At 38.3% G+C, this 19,392-nt stretch overlaps 1 protein-coding gene across 1 annotated transcript in view; it reads left to right on the top strand.

Moving 5' to 3' along the window:
* Positions 1-312: 312 nt before the first annotated feature.
* The window catches only part of chrm4a (cholinergic receptor, muscarinic 4a), a 26,650-nt gene continuing 7,570 nt past the window's right edge, over positions 313-19,392 (top strand). Inside the window, exon 1 of the mRNA XM_001922407.6 lies at positions 313-682. Within this exon, the coding sequence (XP_001922442.1) occupies positions 628-682 (55 nt within the window). The 5' untranslated portion in view covers positions 313-627. The remainder of the gene's footprint in view (positions 683-19,392) is intronic.

The raw sequence follows: 19,392 nt of genomic DNA, 5'->3' as shown, positions 1-19,392 counted from the left end.
CAAAGTGTTGTTAATCCATTGACCTTTTTATTGAACCACTGTGTTTAAAGACTTCTCTAAACGCAATAGTTCAACCAAGTAGCTGCCCTAATAAGCCGAATTCTGTAATGAGATCTGCTTGAATAAATGCATTTGTCTTGAAGGATGTTTTAGGCATCGGGAAAAGAGACAGCGCCGAGAGCAGGAGCATCTCACAGGACAGTACCGGCTATAGGTTGATTCAGTCGAACCTGCGGACTCTCAGGTGATTGGCTGGAGGTGGATGACATCATTGAAAGTCCGCTGCCTCAGCCGCGCGCTAAACTCCTGGAAAGAGATCAGAGACGCTCGCGCGGATGGGAGCCACATCTGGCGGATTGTAAACCGACTCGTTCTAGACAAAAGCAGTCGCTCGAGGTGCGCTTAGGTAAGCAGCAGTCGCGATGGTCAGAGTCTCAATCAGCGTCTCACCGCTGGCCAGAGCCGCGCGCGTCAAGAGCGCATGATGTGAAAACAAAGTGTTCCGGCGCAACATGAGGACAGCCCTTCTAATAATCGCGAGGAAAAACTTGACGGAGTGAAAGAGGAAGGCTGGATTCCTTTTTCTTTTTTCTTCTGGCTGGTTGAGCATTTTTAAAACCATGCAACATGAATGTAACTAACAGCACTGGAGCAGAGGGACTCGCGCCCTGGAACTTCAACGGTAAGTTGCGAGTGAAGGCGTCGAGCTTAATGTGACACACACAAAGAGTTAGAAAGAGTTTCTTATCACCACTGGGAATTACGACGGATGTGTCCAGTGTGTGGGTATTCATTCTGAGACTATATCCAAACAAAGTGACTCACATTTGTGACTGTAGCCAAACTGCCCTCTTTATGTTTTCCAAGATTAATGTGTTTTTATTTTCTGTTATTGTGTAAGTAGGCTAAAATCATTAAGCAGAACCCTTTTCACCTTGTCAGATTGAGTTGTAAAGAAACAAGATGAGCATTAATGGTACTTAGGCACATCTGCAGAAGGGGCTAAACCGGTTTATCCCAGTCAGTGTGCGCTGCAAGTGAACATTAAACATAAATATCATTAAATTATTACTGTCAAATGTGTTTTTCACTCAGTTATGTTGCTTATGATATTGAAGTGGAGGAACACAATTATTATCAATTAAAATTATTATTATTATTTATTATTATTATTATTACAATAAAAAATCATGTTTTTATTCATTTTAAATACATTAGTCAATTATTTGTTCATATGATTAACTCAAAACCAAAATTGTATTGCGTCATACGTGAATGTTTCATCCATTTAGATTTTGTTTATCAGGTAAAGTTTTTGCAGATATAAAAAAACTTGTAAATGAGGGTTTGTGTTAATGTACAAGTGTGGCTGAGAAATGATTCTTTGTTGATTTCTGCTGGAATGCCCTGTGGTATTGGCACAGGAGTGGATTTGACAAGGGCTGATTGATGTTTAGGGGAGATTACTGTTGATGTTTACATATAGATTAGTGTAGGTTTTAGGCTAAAAGCCATTTCTGGCCAATTCACCACTGGCTTATCTGTCTCTGCCACTCTGTTAAATGATCTATCAGGACCTGATCTTTAGCTCTTTCTGCTGCTTGTGATTTACAGAGTAGCAAGAGCCCAAAGTGACAGCCCACAATGCCATATTATTTCCCTTAATTTTTTTTATTAATTTTTATGCACAATTCATTAAAAAAATCTTTAAGAATCCTCTCTTTCTCAACTGTTTATTTCTATAATGCTTTTACTATGTAGATTGTGTCAAAGCAACTTAACATAGAAGTTCTTCACATAATCTACTGTATATTTAATCATGCAACGACCATATCTGTTCCACGTCTTCAGTTGAATGTGAATGTTAAGATAGATGAAATTGATAAGGGGATAAGCCCTGCTCTTGCTGATAAGTATGTCATATGCTGTACAGAACACACATGTGCATTTCATTTAAATAATCTGTGCATTGAATCCAGTTGTCAAAATGTTGTCTTTTCCGTTCATAATAAGCAGAGTGCATATCATCACTGAGCAGGCACACATTCCCCCCTCAGAAGCTTCTACAGACGCTTCTCTCCAAACTGGCTTTAAAGTAGAAAATGTATACAGGCATTTTGGGGGCTCTGAACATGGGAGAAAGAAACAAAAAGACTGAGTGTTGGTCAAAGTTCTCTCAGAGAGGATTTTCAGATAATACAAATCTCTCAGTTTTGTTATCTCAGACAGACTCAATCACATCTCACTGCTGCGCATGATGGTGCCTCTTTGATTCTGTGACCATGATTCTTACTGTGTGAACTGGTAAAGTACTAGAAGAATCCCCTAGAGTCAAAGTCTGATCTCTCTCTCTCTCTCTCTCTCTCTCTCTTTCTCTCTCTCTCTCTCACTTTCTCTCTCTCTTTCTCTCTCTCTCTTTGTCTCTTTGGCGGGGTGTTAACCCAGTTTCACAGAGGAAAGTGTGTCGCTATGCTGCTGTTTCACCCTGTTACACACACACACACAAACACTCTGAGAAAAGAATGAAATGCCTGGAGACACAGCCAAATCTCAGTGGCTTCTCAACGGGGAGAGAGAACAGCTATAACAGCTGAAGCAGCAGGACTGGCTTTTAGCTCTAAACAAAGCCCTGAGCGTTCTGCCACCGGCCACCAACAATTGCATCACCTGTGACACCTTTAGACTAAATATTTCATCAGATGTAGCACATGTTGGTTGTGGGCACAGTGTATCATTACATTGCGGAAGCCTTGAGTGGAGCATCATAAAATGATGGACAGCACTGGACATTGAAACAGACTCTGATCTCAAAATGGCACTCTTTATTGTCAAAACTGACACGTAATTGGGTTCAGACTATCAACCTCAGATTATTATCAGACCTCAGATCATCAAAAAGTGTATATTAGGACTGACAATAATGGATTTAGGTTAGAGAACACATAACTAGGACCAGAGAGGAACTATAAACATTTTCTTGCTATTTCTGCGAAAAAATTTGTTTTAAAAATCTGAGGATTTATGAGGAATTATTTTGGGAATATCATAACTAAAAACTAAATATATGAAATAAAAAATAATAGCTTTTTAACTTTTATTTAATGTTTACAATGGAAATCCATCTAGAGCCACTTATTTGGTAAACAGTCTATCAAGAACGAAAATATTACTTCACAAACTTTATTGCAAATAAAATGAACACTTTCATTGTCATAAAAGTAATAAAATTACTGAAATTCATTTAAAAATGGAATAAATATCAAATGACACATTTAAACAAGTAAATAAATACGCAATGATGGGTTAAAAATCTGCGGAAATCTGTGGATTTCTGTGCACGCAGATTCCGTGAGGGCCTACTTATACTGTAACTAACAACTTATTCCTTCAATAAAATCCTTATTGCTGCTTACTAACAGTGAGTCATTGAGTGAGTGAGCAGGGTAAGGACAAGGGATAGCGTAGGGACAAAGGATCTTGAATATGCAAAACAAAGCATTACTATGTGCTTTAAAAGTACCAAATATTTTTAAACAACTGCTGATAATACCCACAAAAAATACAAAATACACTGTAAATAATTATATAATACAGTCATGACAATGTTTTTGGTCATTTAACTTATTTCAAGCTTACCTTGCCCCCCAAAAAAGTAAGGGATTCATCCAGTGGCTTCATCAGAATAAACAGCAAAAATCAGTTCAAGGCACTCTAACATGGAATAAAAAAAATGAAAACTCGTACTGAATTTTGACTTTTAAAATTTATTTGATTCAACTGTAGTTTATAGTGAATATATGTTCAATAATTTAAAGTGTTAACCATTATTTTAATGATACAGTTGAAGTCAGAATTTTTAGCCCCTCTGAATTATTAGCCCCTGTTTTTGTTTTTTAAAATAGTGCTTAAAAGATTAAAAGCTGCATTTATTTTAGCTGAAATAAAACATTAAGACTTTCTCCAGAAGAAAAAATATTATCAGACATACTGTGAAAATTTACTTACATCATTTGGGAAATATTTAAAAAAGAAAAAAAAAATTCAAAGGGGGGCTAATAATTTTGACTTCAACTGGATAACACTACAATAAAGATTTCTTCATGCTTTTTGGTTTGATTAAATCATAAAACTTAATTCTTTAACCTTAAATCTTTGGTTTTCTCTGATTGATTTCCCTAGACTTTGGGATGGGCTGTGTCTGTGTCATGCAAGTGCTTGCATTGCGCCAGTTGAGTGTTATTGTTATACATGTGACGGTTATTGGCATTTGGGCTCCAGGCTTTTCATTTATGAGCATTAATTTCTCATGGGAACTCTTGTACTCTTGTGAGGTTTAGTGTATCTTAAAGCCCCTTGGGGGCAAAGGAAAACTGAACTTTGCACTTATCAGTAATGAATAGCATCTAATGCCATAGGAAGTTCCCAGACACTGACATAGACAAATGTGTTTTCACCTACTAGAAAGAATAACGCTGATAACTGTCCGAGCTGTCATCTGGTCTTTTAAAGTAATTGCTTTTTTCATGCCGATCACAATGGCGCAGTTAACAGGGAGCCAGCACCTGTATCACCTTCCCTAAGAGTGCATGCCAATCAGAAGCATCTGGAATATTTTACTAGCTGTAAAAACCCCTCAAATTAAAACGTGTTTTTAGAATTATAACTACGCCACGTTCCTTGTCACAAAGCTAATCTGATGTTTTGCTCGTTTATGTGTTGATCTGCTTAGTCAATGTTACTAAACTGCAGCACAGCAGGGTGTAGTGCCTGATTCTGATCCAATATTCAGAGAATAAGCTCAGATTAGAACTGTGTGTGTGTGTGTGTGTGTGGGAGAGAACGAGAGAGTCATTAGCTTGCCAGTGGCCAGTATGGGGGATCTTATAACAAGCACAAAGCAAAATCAAAGGAGGAGTCTGATGAACAGACCACAAAGCTTCCCACACACACTCCCACTGTGATGTCTGTCCGAATCTGCAGAGGCTTGCGTGCCGTCTGTGTGTTTGTCCATGTGTCCTGGTTGCCTTGTTAACTCTAACTTTAACTTGTGTTGTGGGGCCCAATGTAAATTGGAAAAACGTCCTGGAAAGACAGGCCAGCAAATTACTAAAACACCAATTAAAAACTTTTTGATGCTTATATGGAACCTTTCAGCTTGTTAATCGAATGTTGACACATTGTTATAGATGTTTAAGTTAATTAACTGATATTCATATGAGATTTTTTTTGCTCCTTCAGTCGTACTGGTGGGGAAAAGTATATTTGGTAGCAGATGGCTTTATGTTTGGAGCTGCCAGCTGGTAACTGGAGGCTTTCTGCTTTGAGTCCCAATAGAGTCTCTAAATGAGCAGCATCCATGTGTTTGTTGGTGTGCATGCATTTGTTTGTGCAGACAAGCGTGTGTGACTACATCCATAGTCAAATCCTCTGCAGCTGACTTGACTCCCTTCCTGTTCTTTGTCATTCAATTAAATTTAAAAGTACAAGAGTTTAGCCTTTATGAACATGTACGACTCTGCCAGTGTGTGTGAAGCAGAGAAGTGTTCGAGAAACAGCTGCTGCTTTCTGCATCCCAGAGCTTTAGCACAGGAGACACGCAGCTGAGAGAATGACAGCTTATATAAAAGTCTCGGTTTGTGACTAGGAGACTCTGGAAACATCTTTCGCTGTATTTTTGACAATGTGTCGCCGCCTCGCTGTACAAAGAGCCACAGTGCTCTAGCATCAGTGCAGAAAGAGTCTCCAATGAACAATAACAGGCTTTTTGAAGGTACTGACACAGACATTGCTAACATGTAACTGAATGTCTGGTGATTCTGTTTGTTGGGTTTCCTTCATGTTTTCTTGCTCTTAAAGGAACACTCAACTTTTCCTTTTTTTGGAAATAGGCCCATTTTACAACTTCATAGAGTTAAGCATCCATTACAGGTCTGGCGGGAACACTTTTAGCTTAGCTTAGCATAAATCAATCAATTGGATTAGACCAGGGCTATGTCCGAAACCGCCTACTAGTCAATAAGTACTGCATTTGAATTTAAACGTACTACTCGGCTTTTAGAAAAGTACATTCATACAGTATGAGTATGAATGTGAATGGAATTCGGACATACTACATCCTCCATTTTGTCATGGTCATGTGACCTACCTGCATCAGTTGCATATGCATTGCTTTACTCCCATTCATGAATTCTCTCTTGGGTCATCATGGGATAGCGCAGCATGCATGGAATGCGCACTTCAGAATCTCGTCAGAAGTAGTAGGTCATCCAGGTACTTCTCACATACTACTCGGCTCGCATTCTGATTTTAGCAATCAATAAACTATGGAAGAATGTGGTTTCGGATGCAGCCCAGAGGTTTCTGGCCAGGTTTCAAACTGCTGGCCAGCAGGCCATTTTCGCCCCCTCTCCACACCCCACACACTGAGGTCAAAAATATAACGAGATTCGTCCCTAAAAACTAAATATTGTTGAATCGCTATCATTGTTGTGCAGTCGCTTATGGCCACTTGTGGTTTTGACCTGCCTCCTACTGGATGTTTGAAGTACTGAAATATGTTTGAGTTACTTTCGGTTTCTTTAGGCGTGCAGTCAAGTAAGTAAGTAATGCACATGCAGATTATTTCTGGAGCTGATTTAAACGTTGAAATAAATGTCAGTAAGTGCTCTATTTTTACTAAAGCTCTACTTTTAAAAATATTCAAGAGTCATTTGATTATAATTATTTTATACCACCTGTATTGTGTTGTACAAACACACTTCCATGGCTTACACATTATGATGGTGGTGTAAATATGATCATTTTGCTAATATTCGATTAAAATGGTCTAATCTCATTTAGTAGATATTCCACAAATGCATACTAAAATTTGTATAAAAAATGTGTGAAATTGTACTAAATATTTGCCCCCTCTTTGTTGTAGTTTTACACACACACACACACACACACACACACACACACACACACACACACACACACACACACACACACACACACGCACACACACACACACACACACACACACACACACACACACACACACACACACACACACACACACACACACACACACACACACACACAAAGAAAGATATTGAGAAGTTACCCAATCTGCTTTCTGCTTTTCTTGTGCCATCTGTTAAACTTTTGGTTAAGCAACAACTGATTGGGACAGAATAATAATAATTATTATTATGCCTTTTATTAAATTGTAATTTTTTATAGCAATTTAATCTACCCCTTCAATATAAGAAACAAAAAGATAGGAGCTTTGACTGCATATACTATGTTAAAGCCCCTTGCCAATTTGAGTGTAAAAAAGTGTACTTAAAGCATGACTCTTTTGTAGTTACATGGTGTACTAAGAGTGATAAAAATTAGCTATTTTCTAGGCCATATTGCTTGGTCATTTTGGCATAATAATCAAGGATCTTTGTTGCTCTACCATGGCTGCAGCAGGAGCAATGATATTACGCAGTGCTGTTACCTAGCTACCTCGCTGGGGACTATTTTCAGGTGCTGCTTAAAATTTTTGCTACAGATGAGTCAAGCTTTAAAAAATGAAAACTATTAAAACTCTAATGTGAGCAAGATGCTAATGGTCTAATTCGATTCAATGGTTTAAACAAAGCTAAGCTAAAAGTGCTCCCGCCTTATCCAGAGATTGGCTTGAATGGATTCAAAAATGGTAAAACTCAACTGTATATGTAGCAGAGGTCTTTAGACTCCAGAGCAACCGACTCCCATTCGGAAGGCTGCCAGTTTGATCCCAGCTCAGAGCAAGTTGGGTGGTTATAGCGTGGTTACATTGGTGCCTTAACCCGGATGGTAGTGAGGTTTAGGGGGGTAAGTGTAGCAGAGGCCAGCTAGTGAAGTGCTGTGCAGGTAAACTTCACTTCTCTGACCTCTAAAAGTCACTGGTTAGACCTCAGATTAGAGCGGGTTGGGTGGTGTAGGACCAGCAGGTTTACATATAACTCTAGGGAAGTTGTAAAATGAGGCTATTTCCAAAAAAGTGGAATGTTCATTTGATAAAAATACAGTCTAAATAAGATCATAATACACCCAAAGGCCACTTTACACTGGCTCATTAATGCAAATACCAGCTCAGTGTTAATGAAAGCATTTAGTCGTAGACAGTAAAGATATGGGAATAAGGAAAAAAGGTGATTTTGGAATGATTGTTGGTGCCAGAGGGATTGCAGCAACTGCTGATCTGCTGGGATTTTCATGCACGGGCATCAATAGAGTATGGTCTGAAAAGAGAAATCCTCCAATGAGAGGCACTTCTGTGGACGCTATGCTCACAAATGCCTTGTTGAGGTCAGCTGAGAATGGGCAGACTTGTTCAAGCTAACTCAAATAAGCAGCTGAGGTTAAATTTTACATAATGGCCGTCTATGACTTATGCTCAATACATAATAATAGATTTAATGGCTTGTAATGGTATCATTGACGCAGTCATGTCAGTTTAAAAAAAATATTAATAATGATTTTCGAGTCGAACGCAAAGAAATACAACAGTGTGAGGGTTTGAGAAAGAGCGAGAGAAGGGCCATCAATAAAGAGTTAATGTGCAGAATGTGTCCGGAGAGAGAAATGAGTGGAGGTGAGGGCAGATGAATTATTATGATTATATAAGCAATGGAGCTCTCCCTCAGCTTAATGGCGCTCGGTTAGAAATGAGCACTATTAATAACGTCCTAACACATCAGTGACATATCACTGCTCCCACAATGACCTCTCTGGGGTCATTCTGTAGACACAGATTAGTGCCCTCTTGGTAACCGTAGACTGGAATTGTTTTTCAAAGCTTTGTCAAGCAGGTCCCGTATCGACTCAGTTAGGACATTGAGCTGAGGAAGACAGAACGAGGCAGAGGAATACATCTGTGCGGCGTTGGCATCGGGCTGTGATCAGGCATGGAGCTGCGAGCCAGCTGAGATCAGACCCCTCATATCTCACTGCTGCAGGCTGAGCTCTGATCACCCTCTCTGCATCTGCACACTGCCAAGCACACAGACACAGCTGTGGGAGAACTTCACCACCAGATCCCATCACTAACATACATGACACTCACACTTCAGTAATTGCATCTGTAATAATTCTGGAGCCGTTTTAGGATGCATTTGTGCTAGTAAATCAGACATTAGAGAAGGGTGTAGTTTTCTGTATTATTGTTGGTGAGCAGGGTGTGAATTATACATTGACGATCAGGGGTCAGCTTTTTCTGTAATACATTCATCTATATTTCTGTAGCAATTTTTACAATGTAGATTGTCAAAGCTGCTTAACATAGCTGAAATTTAGTCTTTACAGTTGAAGTTCAGTTCAATGTAATAATGTAAATCTCACTGCTGAAAGCCAAAACACTGAAGAGCAACTCCAACGATGCGCAGCTCCACAAGTCCCAAACCAAGCAAGCCATAGGAGACAGTTGTGAGCAACAAACTTTACCAACTTGGCTCAGCTGGGCAAAACCAGTTCTTCTCTGGCCTAATGTCTTGCGCAGAGCTAAAGTCTAGTCTAAATAATATTATATGCTTCAGTGAACCAAATTTATATATTTAATTAGATTAAATCTAATTAATTATTCAAACTTATAAAAGTTTTCATTGTTTTGATGGACATTCAGTGTATTCTGACCTTTATTAACCTCTGACTGGCTATTTCAGCAGATGTGTGATGCTCAAAGACAACCTATTTTTGCATCAAAAAGTAAATGACCATGAAAGATTGCACTATTATTTTACAGTTTGACCTCCATGTGCGATTAGGTATCCATAAAAGACAAACTATGCATCTAATTTTAGTATTTATGTAGATACAAACACTTATTTTACAAGAAAAGTGGCATCATACAATGTCTACAGTGAAACAGTGATCGAAACAGTGGGACTCTGGCATAAATAGGCAGAGTGATCTTTGTCCATATAATTGCATCGACAAACTTTGTAAAAAAGGTGCACAACCAACAGGAACCAACCAACAGCATCTGAGGGTTTCGCTACAATTACTAAGGACAAGCATAAAAGCCAAAGATTGAAGCAGTGTACTGACACTGTTACATCTTACCTGATAGATTCAAAGGACTGAAGAGTCAATAGATAGAGACCAGATTAATTAAATATCACGTTTAACAACTATAGTGAGACAAGATCCAGTGGTACATCCCTGATAAGCTATCCGACGTGCACTGCTCTCTGGGGTTTTGTGCTGACTGCCTGGAGCTCAGACGTTCGCATATGCTGCAGTGCATCAGTGCATGCCTCTCTCTGTGTGTGTGTGTGTGTGGTCATGTGATGTGCATTTTCAGCAGTATAGTGTGGAAGGAGGGCTTTTCAGAAATGCTAGATGAAACGTCAGTTTGGACATGGATTGTTTTTTATTCTAAAATGCCATTTTAAAACTAAGACATAGTAGTGTAAATGAGGCCGTGTGTATTTTCGCGAGCTGGTTGCTGCTGCAACAGAGGTGGGGCGGAGGATCGCGATGCCCGCTCAGCATCGTGATGTCTATTGGCCATCAGTAGGCCCACATGAAATCTGTGCATGCAGAAATCTGCAGATTTTTGCCCATCGAGTCTATGTATTTACTAGTGTAAAAGCGTGTAAATTTATATTTATTCAGTTTTGAAATTATTTTCAGTAATATTACTAACTAATATGAAAGTGTTCATTTGATTGACTTACAATACAATTTGTAAAGTGATACTTTTAGTATATAATATTAATATTCTTTAGTCTTTTAGTAGATGTATATTATATGAGAGACTTGCTTTGTTTACCAAATAAGTGGATCTAGATGGATTTGCATTGTAAACATTAAATAAAAGTTAAAAAGCTATTATTTGTAGATTTCAAGTTTTTGGTTATGATACTCACAAAATAATATCGCATAAACCCACAGATTTTTTACAAAATTCTTTGCAGAAATAGCAAAAAATGTCCACAGATTCTGTCTAGCCCTAGCCATTGGCGATGGACAATGGCATCGTCTATCGACCCAAGCCTAGTTACTGTAGGTCAGAATACACTCAGTATCCCTTAAAACAATGAAAACTTAAATGAGTTTAAATAATAAATTAGATTTAATCTAATTAAATATATAAATATGGTTAACTGAAGGGAAAATGGTATGAACTGTCATAGGGGTGCTCAAATATGTACAGTTATATGATCTATTAATTATTGATATTATTATTTAAGATCAGAGCAAACAATTTCGCACTACTTGAAGGGTTGACCCCATTCATGTCGTCACCTTAGAATTATAAGGTTCTATCTAACATTTTTGCCAAATTTGAGTTATTGACATATTCTTAATAAATGACAGCTCATTTATATTATGTGATGTTTTTTTATAAGTTGTTTACAATTTAAGATTTTAAAATGGTTTTATCTACAAAGTCGAACTAGTTTGGCTTTATAAGGTTCTTTCTGTGAGCCAATCAGCATTTCTAATGCACGCACAAGGACCAATCAGGATCAGCTTTCTTTGTCATTTCGCCAGACTGCTCCATTGACAGCAGGACAGACCAGAAAAATATAATCAGAGTCGACAAAATAATGATGCACCACACAAAACTGAGCAGAAACCTGAAACTGAAAAAATGTATAAATGTGATGATTTAGAAGGTTTTTTTTTTACATTGAGATGAAATGTTGCATTTTACATTGTTGAAAAAGAAACTTGTTAAAAAATGTAATATTAAATTTAAAATAGATTTTTATTTGGGTATATATAGTCAGTGAAACATTTTCAGTGTTTATTAAACTTACTGGCGCATTGTCTGTTTTCTTTTAAAGTCTTTAAATTTCATGTTAAGTCTTGAAGGGCAAATACTTTAAGTCACGGGGCATTTAATTCAATAAATATAATTCAATATTTCATATAAAGCATATAATTCAATAAATCTTACCATATTAATTAAATCATATTACATCTGCACTGGACAAAATATTTTTATATTTCAGCCTTGTATGCTTAATTTGAAAAAGAAAAAAATATTCAACCTAAAACATGAAATAATTTACATTTCTAGTACATTTAAGGTCTCTGTCATGTTGATGTATGAAAGAGAACTGTTTTGCACATTTTATATATAAATTTGAAAAGCAAAAACTTTGAAGCTCAATATCTCAAGATCATTTAGAGCACAGATAGCACCTTATAATTCCAAGGTGATGATGTGTTTGATGTCTTTCAGGGGGGTGGAATAAGCATTAATTAGGGGCCAATCACACCGAACATGCTTTTTGCGTTGAGAGGTGCCTCTTTTGAATGATTGGGGGTCAAACCTACCTGTAATTTGCGACCTCTTGGTGTGTTTGTTTAGCAGCAGAATTGATCAAAATTGAATCGATGAATAAGCTTTCACAGCTCTTCGTGCTTTATTCTTGGACTTGTGGATGCGGATTTGAGTGTCTGGTTTCAGTAGTGTACACGGACGTGTCAAAGACATGTATTCATCATGTCGTGAGTTACGGGAATCAGTGGTTCGTTTGAGATCAGCTGCCCGTCTGTTATGGATATTCAGTTTCAGCCTTTTGATGTGAACTGTGAAAAAAAAAATATCATGATAGAATCGGCTGCGGTTTGGAGAAGGAGGAGAAGGAGGAAAGTGGTGTCTTTAGCTCTCCATCAATTCCAGTGGAGCTGCAAAGTGGCGCAACTGCACATTTTGTTCACAATCCATTGGTGTATATTAGGCGTGAATTTAAGGTTGAGTGCAGGCTTTGGTGGGATGTTTGTCAACATGTCGAAATGGTCCGGGCTGTTTTTATCTCCTGACATGAGAGTCGGTGCCGGTATTGTGCTGGTTCAAAGCTCAGCCACCCTCTCAGCACACAAATGTCACTCCATCCTCAAAGAGCTCTGACTCTCTGAATATTAACCTTCAGAAGAGAGGAAAACCCTCAAACAAACACAAACAACGCTGGCCATTTCAGGTGGAAATTTAGTGCAGCCACTTAGTATTGAGAGGACAGCGGGGAGAGGAAAAAAATTAAGTGGCACTTTGTTTCAATCCTTTTTATGTACTTACTTTAGTAATAACACTAAATTGTGCATAATTACATGCAATAACCATAAATCAAACCCAAACGTGCATGATTGCGTTTAAATACAGTTTACCCAGTTTGTGAATGTATAATTATATTGTAACATGGGGACACAAGTTAAAGGGTACCAATAAAAAAGAACTAAAAATCATTGAATGTAATTCATACACAGAGAAAACGCAGGCATCAGAGAGATGATGATTTGCCCTGACATTGAATGTCTCATTATACATTCACTTTGAGGATGACTCGATCTTAGACTGTTTGTGTAAACAGATTTCATTCTTGAATGCTAGGCTTTCTGCTGGTATCATTATGCTTATGAATTCTGATTCCAACTGTAAGATTTTTAATGACAAAAATGCCAGATCAGATCAGAGAAACTGGGCAACAGTCCAGCTTCCAGCTGCTCTTCTGTTGACTTCTGTGTGCGAGTGATTGTCACATCCTGCCTTTGTCTTTCTATGCATGTGTGTGATGTGTTCAACAGCATCTGCATGTGTTGTGTGTTTGCACATGTTTTTGTGACATATAGGGACACAACTTTGCATAATGACTTGGGTTTGACATAAGTATTACAAGGAGAAGGTGACTTATGAGGACATTGCATATTGTCCCCATTTTTTAAAGGCTGATAAATCATACATAATGAGGTTTTGGGGTTGGGTTTAGGAATAGGGTTGCTGTATGGCACAGCTGTTGAACTCAAATCCTGAAGGGCCACAGCTCTGCACAGTTTGGTTCCAACCCTAATTAAACACACATGATCAAACTAATTGAGTCCTTCAGGCTTGTTTGAAACCTACAGGTAAGTGTGTTGAAGCAGAGTTGGAACTAAAATGTACAGGGCTGCAGTTTGAAACCCCTGGGGTATGCTGATAGAAAATATAGTTTAATCAGTATTAAAGCAATGCAGACCTGCGAGATATCTTTACAATTCACAGAAACAAAAGTATAGTATGTGTGTGTGTGTGTCTTAGAAACAGTTTTTGAATCCACACTAATTTTACTGGCTGTAATTTCAGTATTGTTCTTGCTAAACCTATATGAATACATTTGTTAAAAATATTTAGTTAACATGTCACAAATTACATTTCAATTAATTTTACTGTTGTGTACTTTTTTAATAAAGATACCGGTTAGCATGTTAACTTTGTGTTCCTTAAAATAATTTTTAAAGAAAGTCTTTTCTCTAAAGGGATAGTTCACACACAAACACACACACACACACACACACACACACACACACGCACACACACGCACGCGCAAACGCACGCACTCACGCACGCACGCACGCACTCACGCACGCACGCACGCGCACACACACACACACAAAATTTCCTCATATTTACTCAAGTGATAAACACCCAAGTGGTTCTAAACTTTTAGGAAATTCTTCTCTATAACACAAGAAATTCTGAAGAATGTTGGGGAAAAAGCATTTATCATTCATTGACATAAATAGTAGAAACAAGAATTCAATGGAAGTCAATGGCTGTTGTTTCCCAAAACATTTTTAGATCAGAATATCTTGTTTTATTTTCAGCAGAATAAAGGAACTTGCACAGGTTTGGAACAAGTTGAGGAGTTAATGATGACAGAATTGGTATTTTCAGGTGAACAATCTCTTGGGAAGTGGGAAACAGTTCAAGTTTGTGAAGAAATGTAACTGTTTTATATATAGTCAGAAAACTGACTAATATGTACTAGTTTGTTTATGAAAATATATCATTTTAAAAGGAGGCCCCCAAAACCCCACCCCTAAGCCCAACCTTCATTGGGGGATGAGCAAATTGTACTAAAATGTATGAATGAGATCATACAAATTAGACAAAAAAAATTTGACAAAAAATCTAAAGTTACGAATTGCAATGAGATTGCATTGGCAATGACTGTCCCGGCCATTTAACATCTTAAATGGGGAAATCCTGGAATCTCAAATACTCTTCAACAAACTGATATTTAGATTATATATTTCATATCAGCAACAAAATCAACACACCGACAAATGTTTTTTACAGTCAAGTAGGATTAAACAAAAACATTTTTTTCTGAATGCAATTCATTTGCATGTGCAGTTATACAAACTAAATCTCATAAAACATGTATTTTCAACATAGGCACATTCTGAAAACGTAGTCCTCTATACGTTTCTGGAGATTAAGAATAATGTAGTCAGAGATACGTATGGCTGCATTTTGTCTTTAAAATGAGCACTATGGGGCGGTATGACACTGCTCCTTATTGCACTCACCAGCTGATCGCTTACCTCCATATGGATGACTTTCCCGCTGTTACCAGTTTGTCCGGTAGCTTATGTATGTCGGCGGACTTGAGATGCAGTGCAGAGTTGATCATGACAATCGGGTTTGAGTCCTGTGAAGAACAATTCCAAAAAATGGGTAAGACAAAAACAAAAGCTAAAAAATAAACTAAACAAGTAAATAACAGGGTGAGAATGTGGTAAAATCTAAAAACGTAGTAAAAAATCAGGAGGCTTTTCTTTTTCTGGATTGTTTTTTAAAAACACTGCGGTTGGGTTGAGGGAAGGGTATGGGCGGGTAAATCAGTACTTTTTTAAAACACTATCGGCTGGGTTTAGGGAAGAGGAAGGGTGGGGGGGAATCGGTCGGTTGGTCAGTCAGTGGACAGTCTGGTGGATTTATGTGAAAACAGCAGGCGCGAATGGCACAAATTTAAGATCTGAAAAAGAGTACACAACGGCCTCTGGTAGACTCGCAAAAACAAAAACTGCAACAAAAAAAAAAAAAAGAAAAAATGCAATAATATCTTGATGCAGCCTTTATGGTGCAAGCTGAGGTTGCATCACTCAGCGATGCAATGTCAGACACAATGCACTCAATAGAGTGAGTGACGTCACTGTGACGAGTAGGGTTAGGGGTGAGGTTAGGTAAGCCCATTAAAAACCATTGGATGCAGCTCAAGATTGCACTGCACCAGATCTGCATCCAGACCCCTCTCACAAAACGTAGCTCCTGGGACATATTTTTTGCTCTCTTTCGAGAAATATACAGGAGTACATAATTGGAATGAGCCTGGGTTGTGTATTTTTCTTCAGCAATTGGAATTTTGATGGCTGGTTCAGTGATGCAATGATTGGCTTTTACTTAGAAAATGTATTGCCATATAACATGTTGCACATTCTCAATTTCAAAGTAATTCAAGAAGATAATTTTTGTATGCGTTCTCAGATGAAAATGACTTAACTGAAACCAGAGAACTCTAAATAAAACTACACAGAAATATATAGGCAAATTTAGCTGTCGGATATTACATTTTAGAGTCTGCCTGGCAATTTGGTCTTGAAATAATGGTAAAAGGAGGCTCAAACCAGAGCAAATTCTAAGCTCAGACTCCTCCTATAATGGCACTGTGTGGAAAAGCAATGAGAGAAGTAGAGAAGAATATGTGAAGATGGAGGAATGCTGTGCTGGGACAGTGCAGTGGCTGCTGCCTGTGTATGCTTTAATGTGATTGACATTACTGAATAATTAGACTTCTCCCAAAGCTCATTGAGTCACAAAATGTATGTAATGTTGTACACAGTAGAACTATCCAACATTCTCTGAATCAAAACAGTATACACGAGAAATATAATAGCTCTTACAGCTGAACTATATTAAACTATATTATCTCCCAACTCAAATCTGCTAAATAAGTCATGGATATATAAAAAATTATGTTCACATTTTAGTTCAAGTAACAATTCTCACTATTATCTAGTGCAGGGTTTCGCAACCCTGTCCGCTGAGGCACACTAACAGTACATATTTTAGATGTCCCTTATCTGACCCATTGACCAGGTTTTGAAGTCTCTTCTTATGTCTCTTATTCTCTTTCCGATGAGATGATTCAGTTGTGTTTGATTAGAGAGAGGTTGGTATGCCCTCAGGAACATAGTTGGGAAATCTTGATCTAGTGGCATATTACCTACCTGTTATTAAGATATTGGCTGTTTATTAGTACTTGTAAAGCACATTTCCAATACCTAATCCCAACTAATAGTAAGCAGCATATTGAGGCTGAAAGTCACATGGTTTGTAAACAGTGACTGAAGTTTTTTTTCATTACATTAACATGATATAAATGTATATTCCAAAACAAATAATTTGACCTAAAAAATAAATAAAATGTAGAAACAAAAATAAAACTATTGTTAAAACACACTAACCCTGGCTCTAGCAGCATGACGCACATCTACAGCTGCTCTTCTTCTGTTCTGCGAGTTTAGGGTGTCAAAGGTTTGTGTACACAGTTAAATTGTACAAGAAAGCTGAAAAAACAGTCCTGGAGAGCTTTCTCCCACGGTGATATCAGATGAATATTCGTGATTCATATTTAATGAGGCTTGGCACTTATCTTTCCGCTCTGCTCGAATCCACAGTTGAGTAATTGCTGATTCATATTTGATAAGGGGTAAAGAATCCTCTCCCCGCTCTGAATCACCTGCACCCCAGGGGGAAATACAGAACCAGACCCGGCCTGCTGTATATCAACCTTCTCATCTCTCAAGAACCAAGAGCCTTAGAGTTAAAGGAGTGTGATCTGTGTCGGCAGGAGAGAACGGGTGTCTGTTTGTCAGAAGCTTTCAAAAGGAATAAGAGATGTGTTGTCTGGCCGTCCGGAGCGTGGCAGCGCTTTGATGCCTGCTGATGATCAGTCAGGTGGATTTAGGAGAGAATAAAGATAAAGAGAGAGGCTGGTTGGGGTCCTTCCTCTAGTGGGAAACGGATTTCAGATCCAATAGTTAGGCAGGGTTTTTATGTCTTAACTCGTCGAGAGCAGTTTAAAAGCAGTGCATTATATAGCAAGTCTTTAGCCATTTTCTGTCAGAGTGATGGGTTGTAGTGGCTCTGGTTATCCAGAAGATGGCAACCTTCAAAAGATATGGCTGACACAACTCCTCCGGGAGTTAAAACGGGCAGTAATGAAGAGTGTGTTTGAAATGCTTAAAGATATTTGCATTTACTCTGACGCACTTCTTTAATGCATTTTGAGCATTTAGCAGACTTGAGTGGCTTCAAACAGGATTTTAATTGCCTATTGGATTAATACTTTATCAGTATTACAGCAGCTTCTCACAAGAAGGTTATGGGTAATTCATGACCTGAAACAAAACATTTGTGTCTTTTAATGTACTTTTGTACATACCTTTTAATGCACTGCATAGCCTCTTGTAAGGTTAGCATACAGCGTACATCATGAAGAAACCTCTAGAAATGCAGCCTACATTCACAAATGATATGCCAGATTACCCTCAATATTTCACGGAAGCTTATCTTTACTTTAATATCTATGATAAAGGACATTTATTTTGTGGAATTTGTGCACATAGTAAATAAGTGTGTGTAGAATTCACAGGCTTGATGTGATTGTTGATTGTTTCTCCTGAAGTTCTCTTGGTTCCCCGCCTGATAATTGTGTTTAATTGTTCCTGAGTAGCTCAGATCATTAGGAAGCCCAGGGGGTCAGTTGAGTTTAACCACGGGGCAGATTTGCACTCTTTGATTGGATAATGTCGTAAGGTGTCGAGCTTGTGTATTTGAATAAAACATGAGCGTGTTATTAATTGTGAGGATATAATTAATTTTCTCTTCACCTGAGACCTGTTCACCCTGATGTCTGAATGCTCTTACACTGTCACGTGATAAAGACTCTATAATTATCTAGAAAGAAGTTTATAATTAAGCTCATGTTAGTTAGGTGTCAGTTAACAATGATCTGTTGAACAGCATTCATTAATATTGGAGAATGTTCATTCATTCATTTTCTTGTCGGATTAGTTCCTTTTATTAATCTAGGGTCGCCACAGCGGAAGGAACCGCCAACTTATCCAGCAAGTTTTTATGCAGCGGATGTCCTTACAGCCGCATCCCATCTCTGGGAAACACACACACACACACACGCACGCACGCACGCACGCACGCACGCACGCACGCACGCACGCACGCACGCACGCACGCACGCACGCACGCACGCACACACACACACACACACACACACACACACACACACACACACACACACACTTTAGCCTACCCAATTCACCTGTACCACGTCTTTGGACTGTGGGGGAAACCGGAGCACCCGGAGGAAACCCAGTCGAACGATGGGAGAACATGCAAACTCCACACAGAAACGCCAACTGAGCCGAGGCTCGAACCAGCGACCTTCTTGCTGTGAGGCGACAGCACTACCTACTGCGCCACTGCTTCGCCTAATTAACAAATATAAAATTGTTAATTTGTGTCCGCTTATAATTTGTTCATTGATCCAAGTAAAACGTTTTAGTATATAGTAAAAATGATCA

This window comes from Danio rerio, chromosome 7, assembly GCF_049306965.1.
Source record: "Danio rerio strain Tuebingen ecotype United States chromosome 7, GRCz12tu, whole genome shotgun sequence".
Taxonomy (NCBI): domain Eukaryota; kingdom Metazoa; phylum Chordata; class Actinopteri; order Cypriniformes; family Danionidae; genus Danio; species Danio rerio.
Note: the sequence above shows the minus strand (reverse complement) of the source record. Positions and strands in the feature narration are given on the sequence as shown.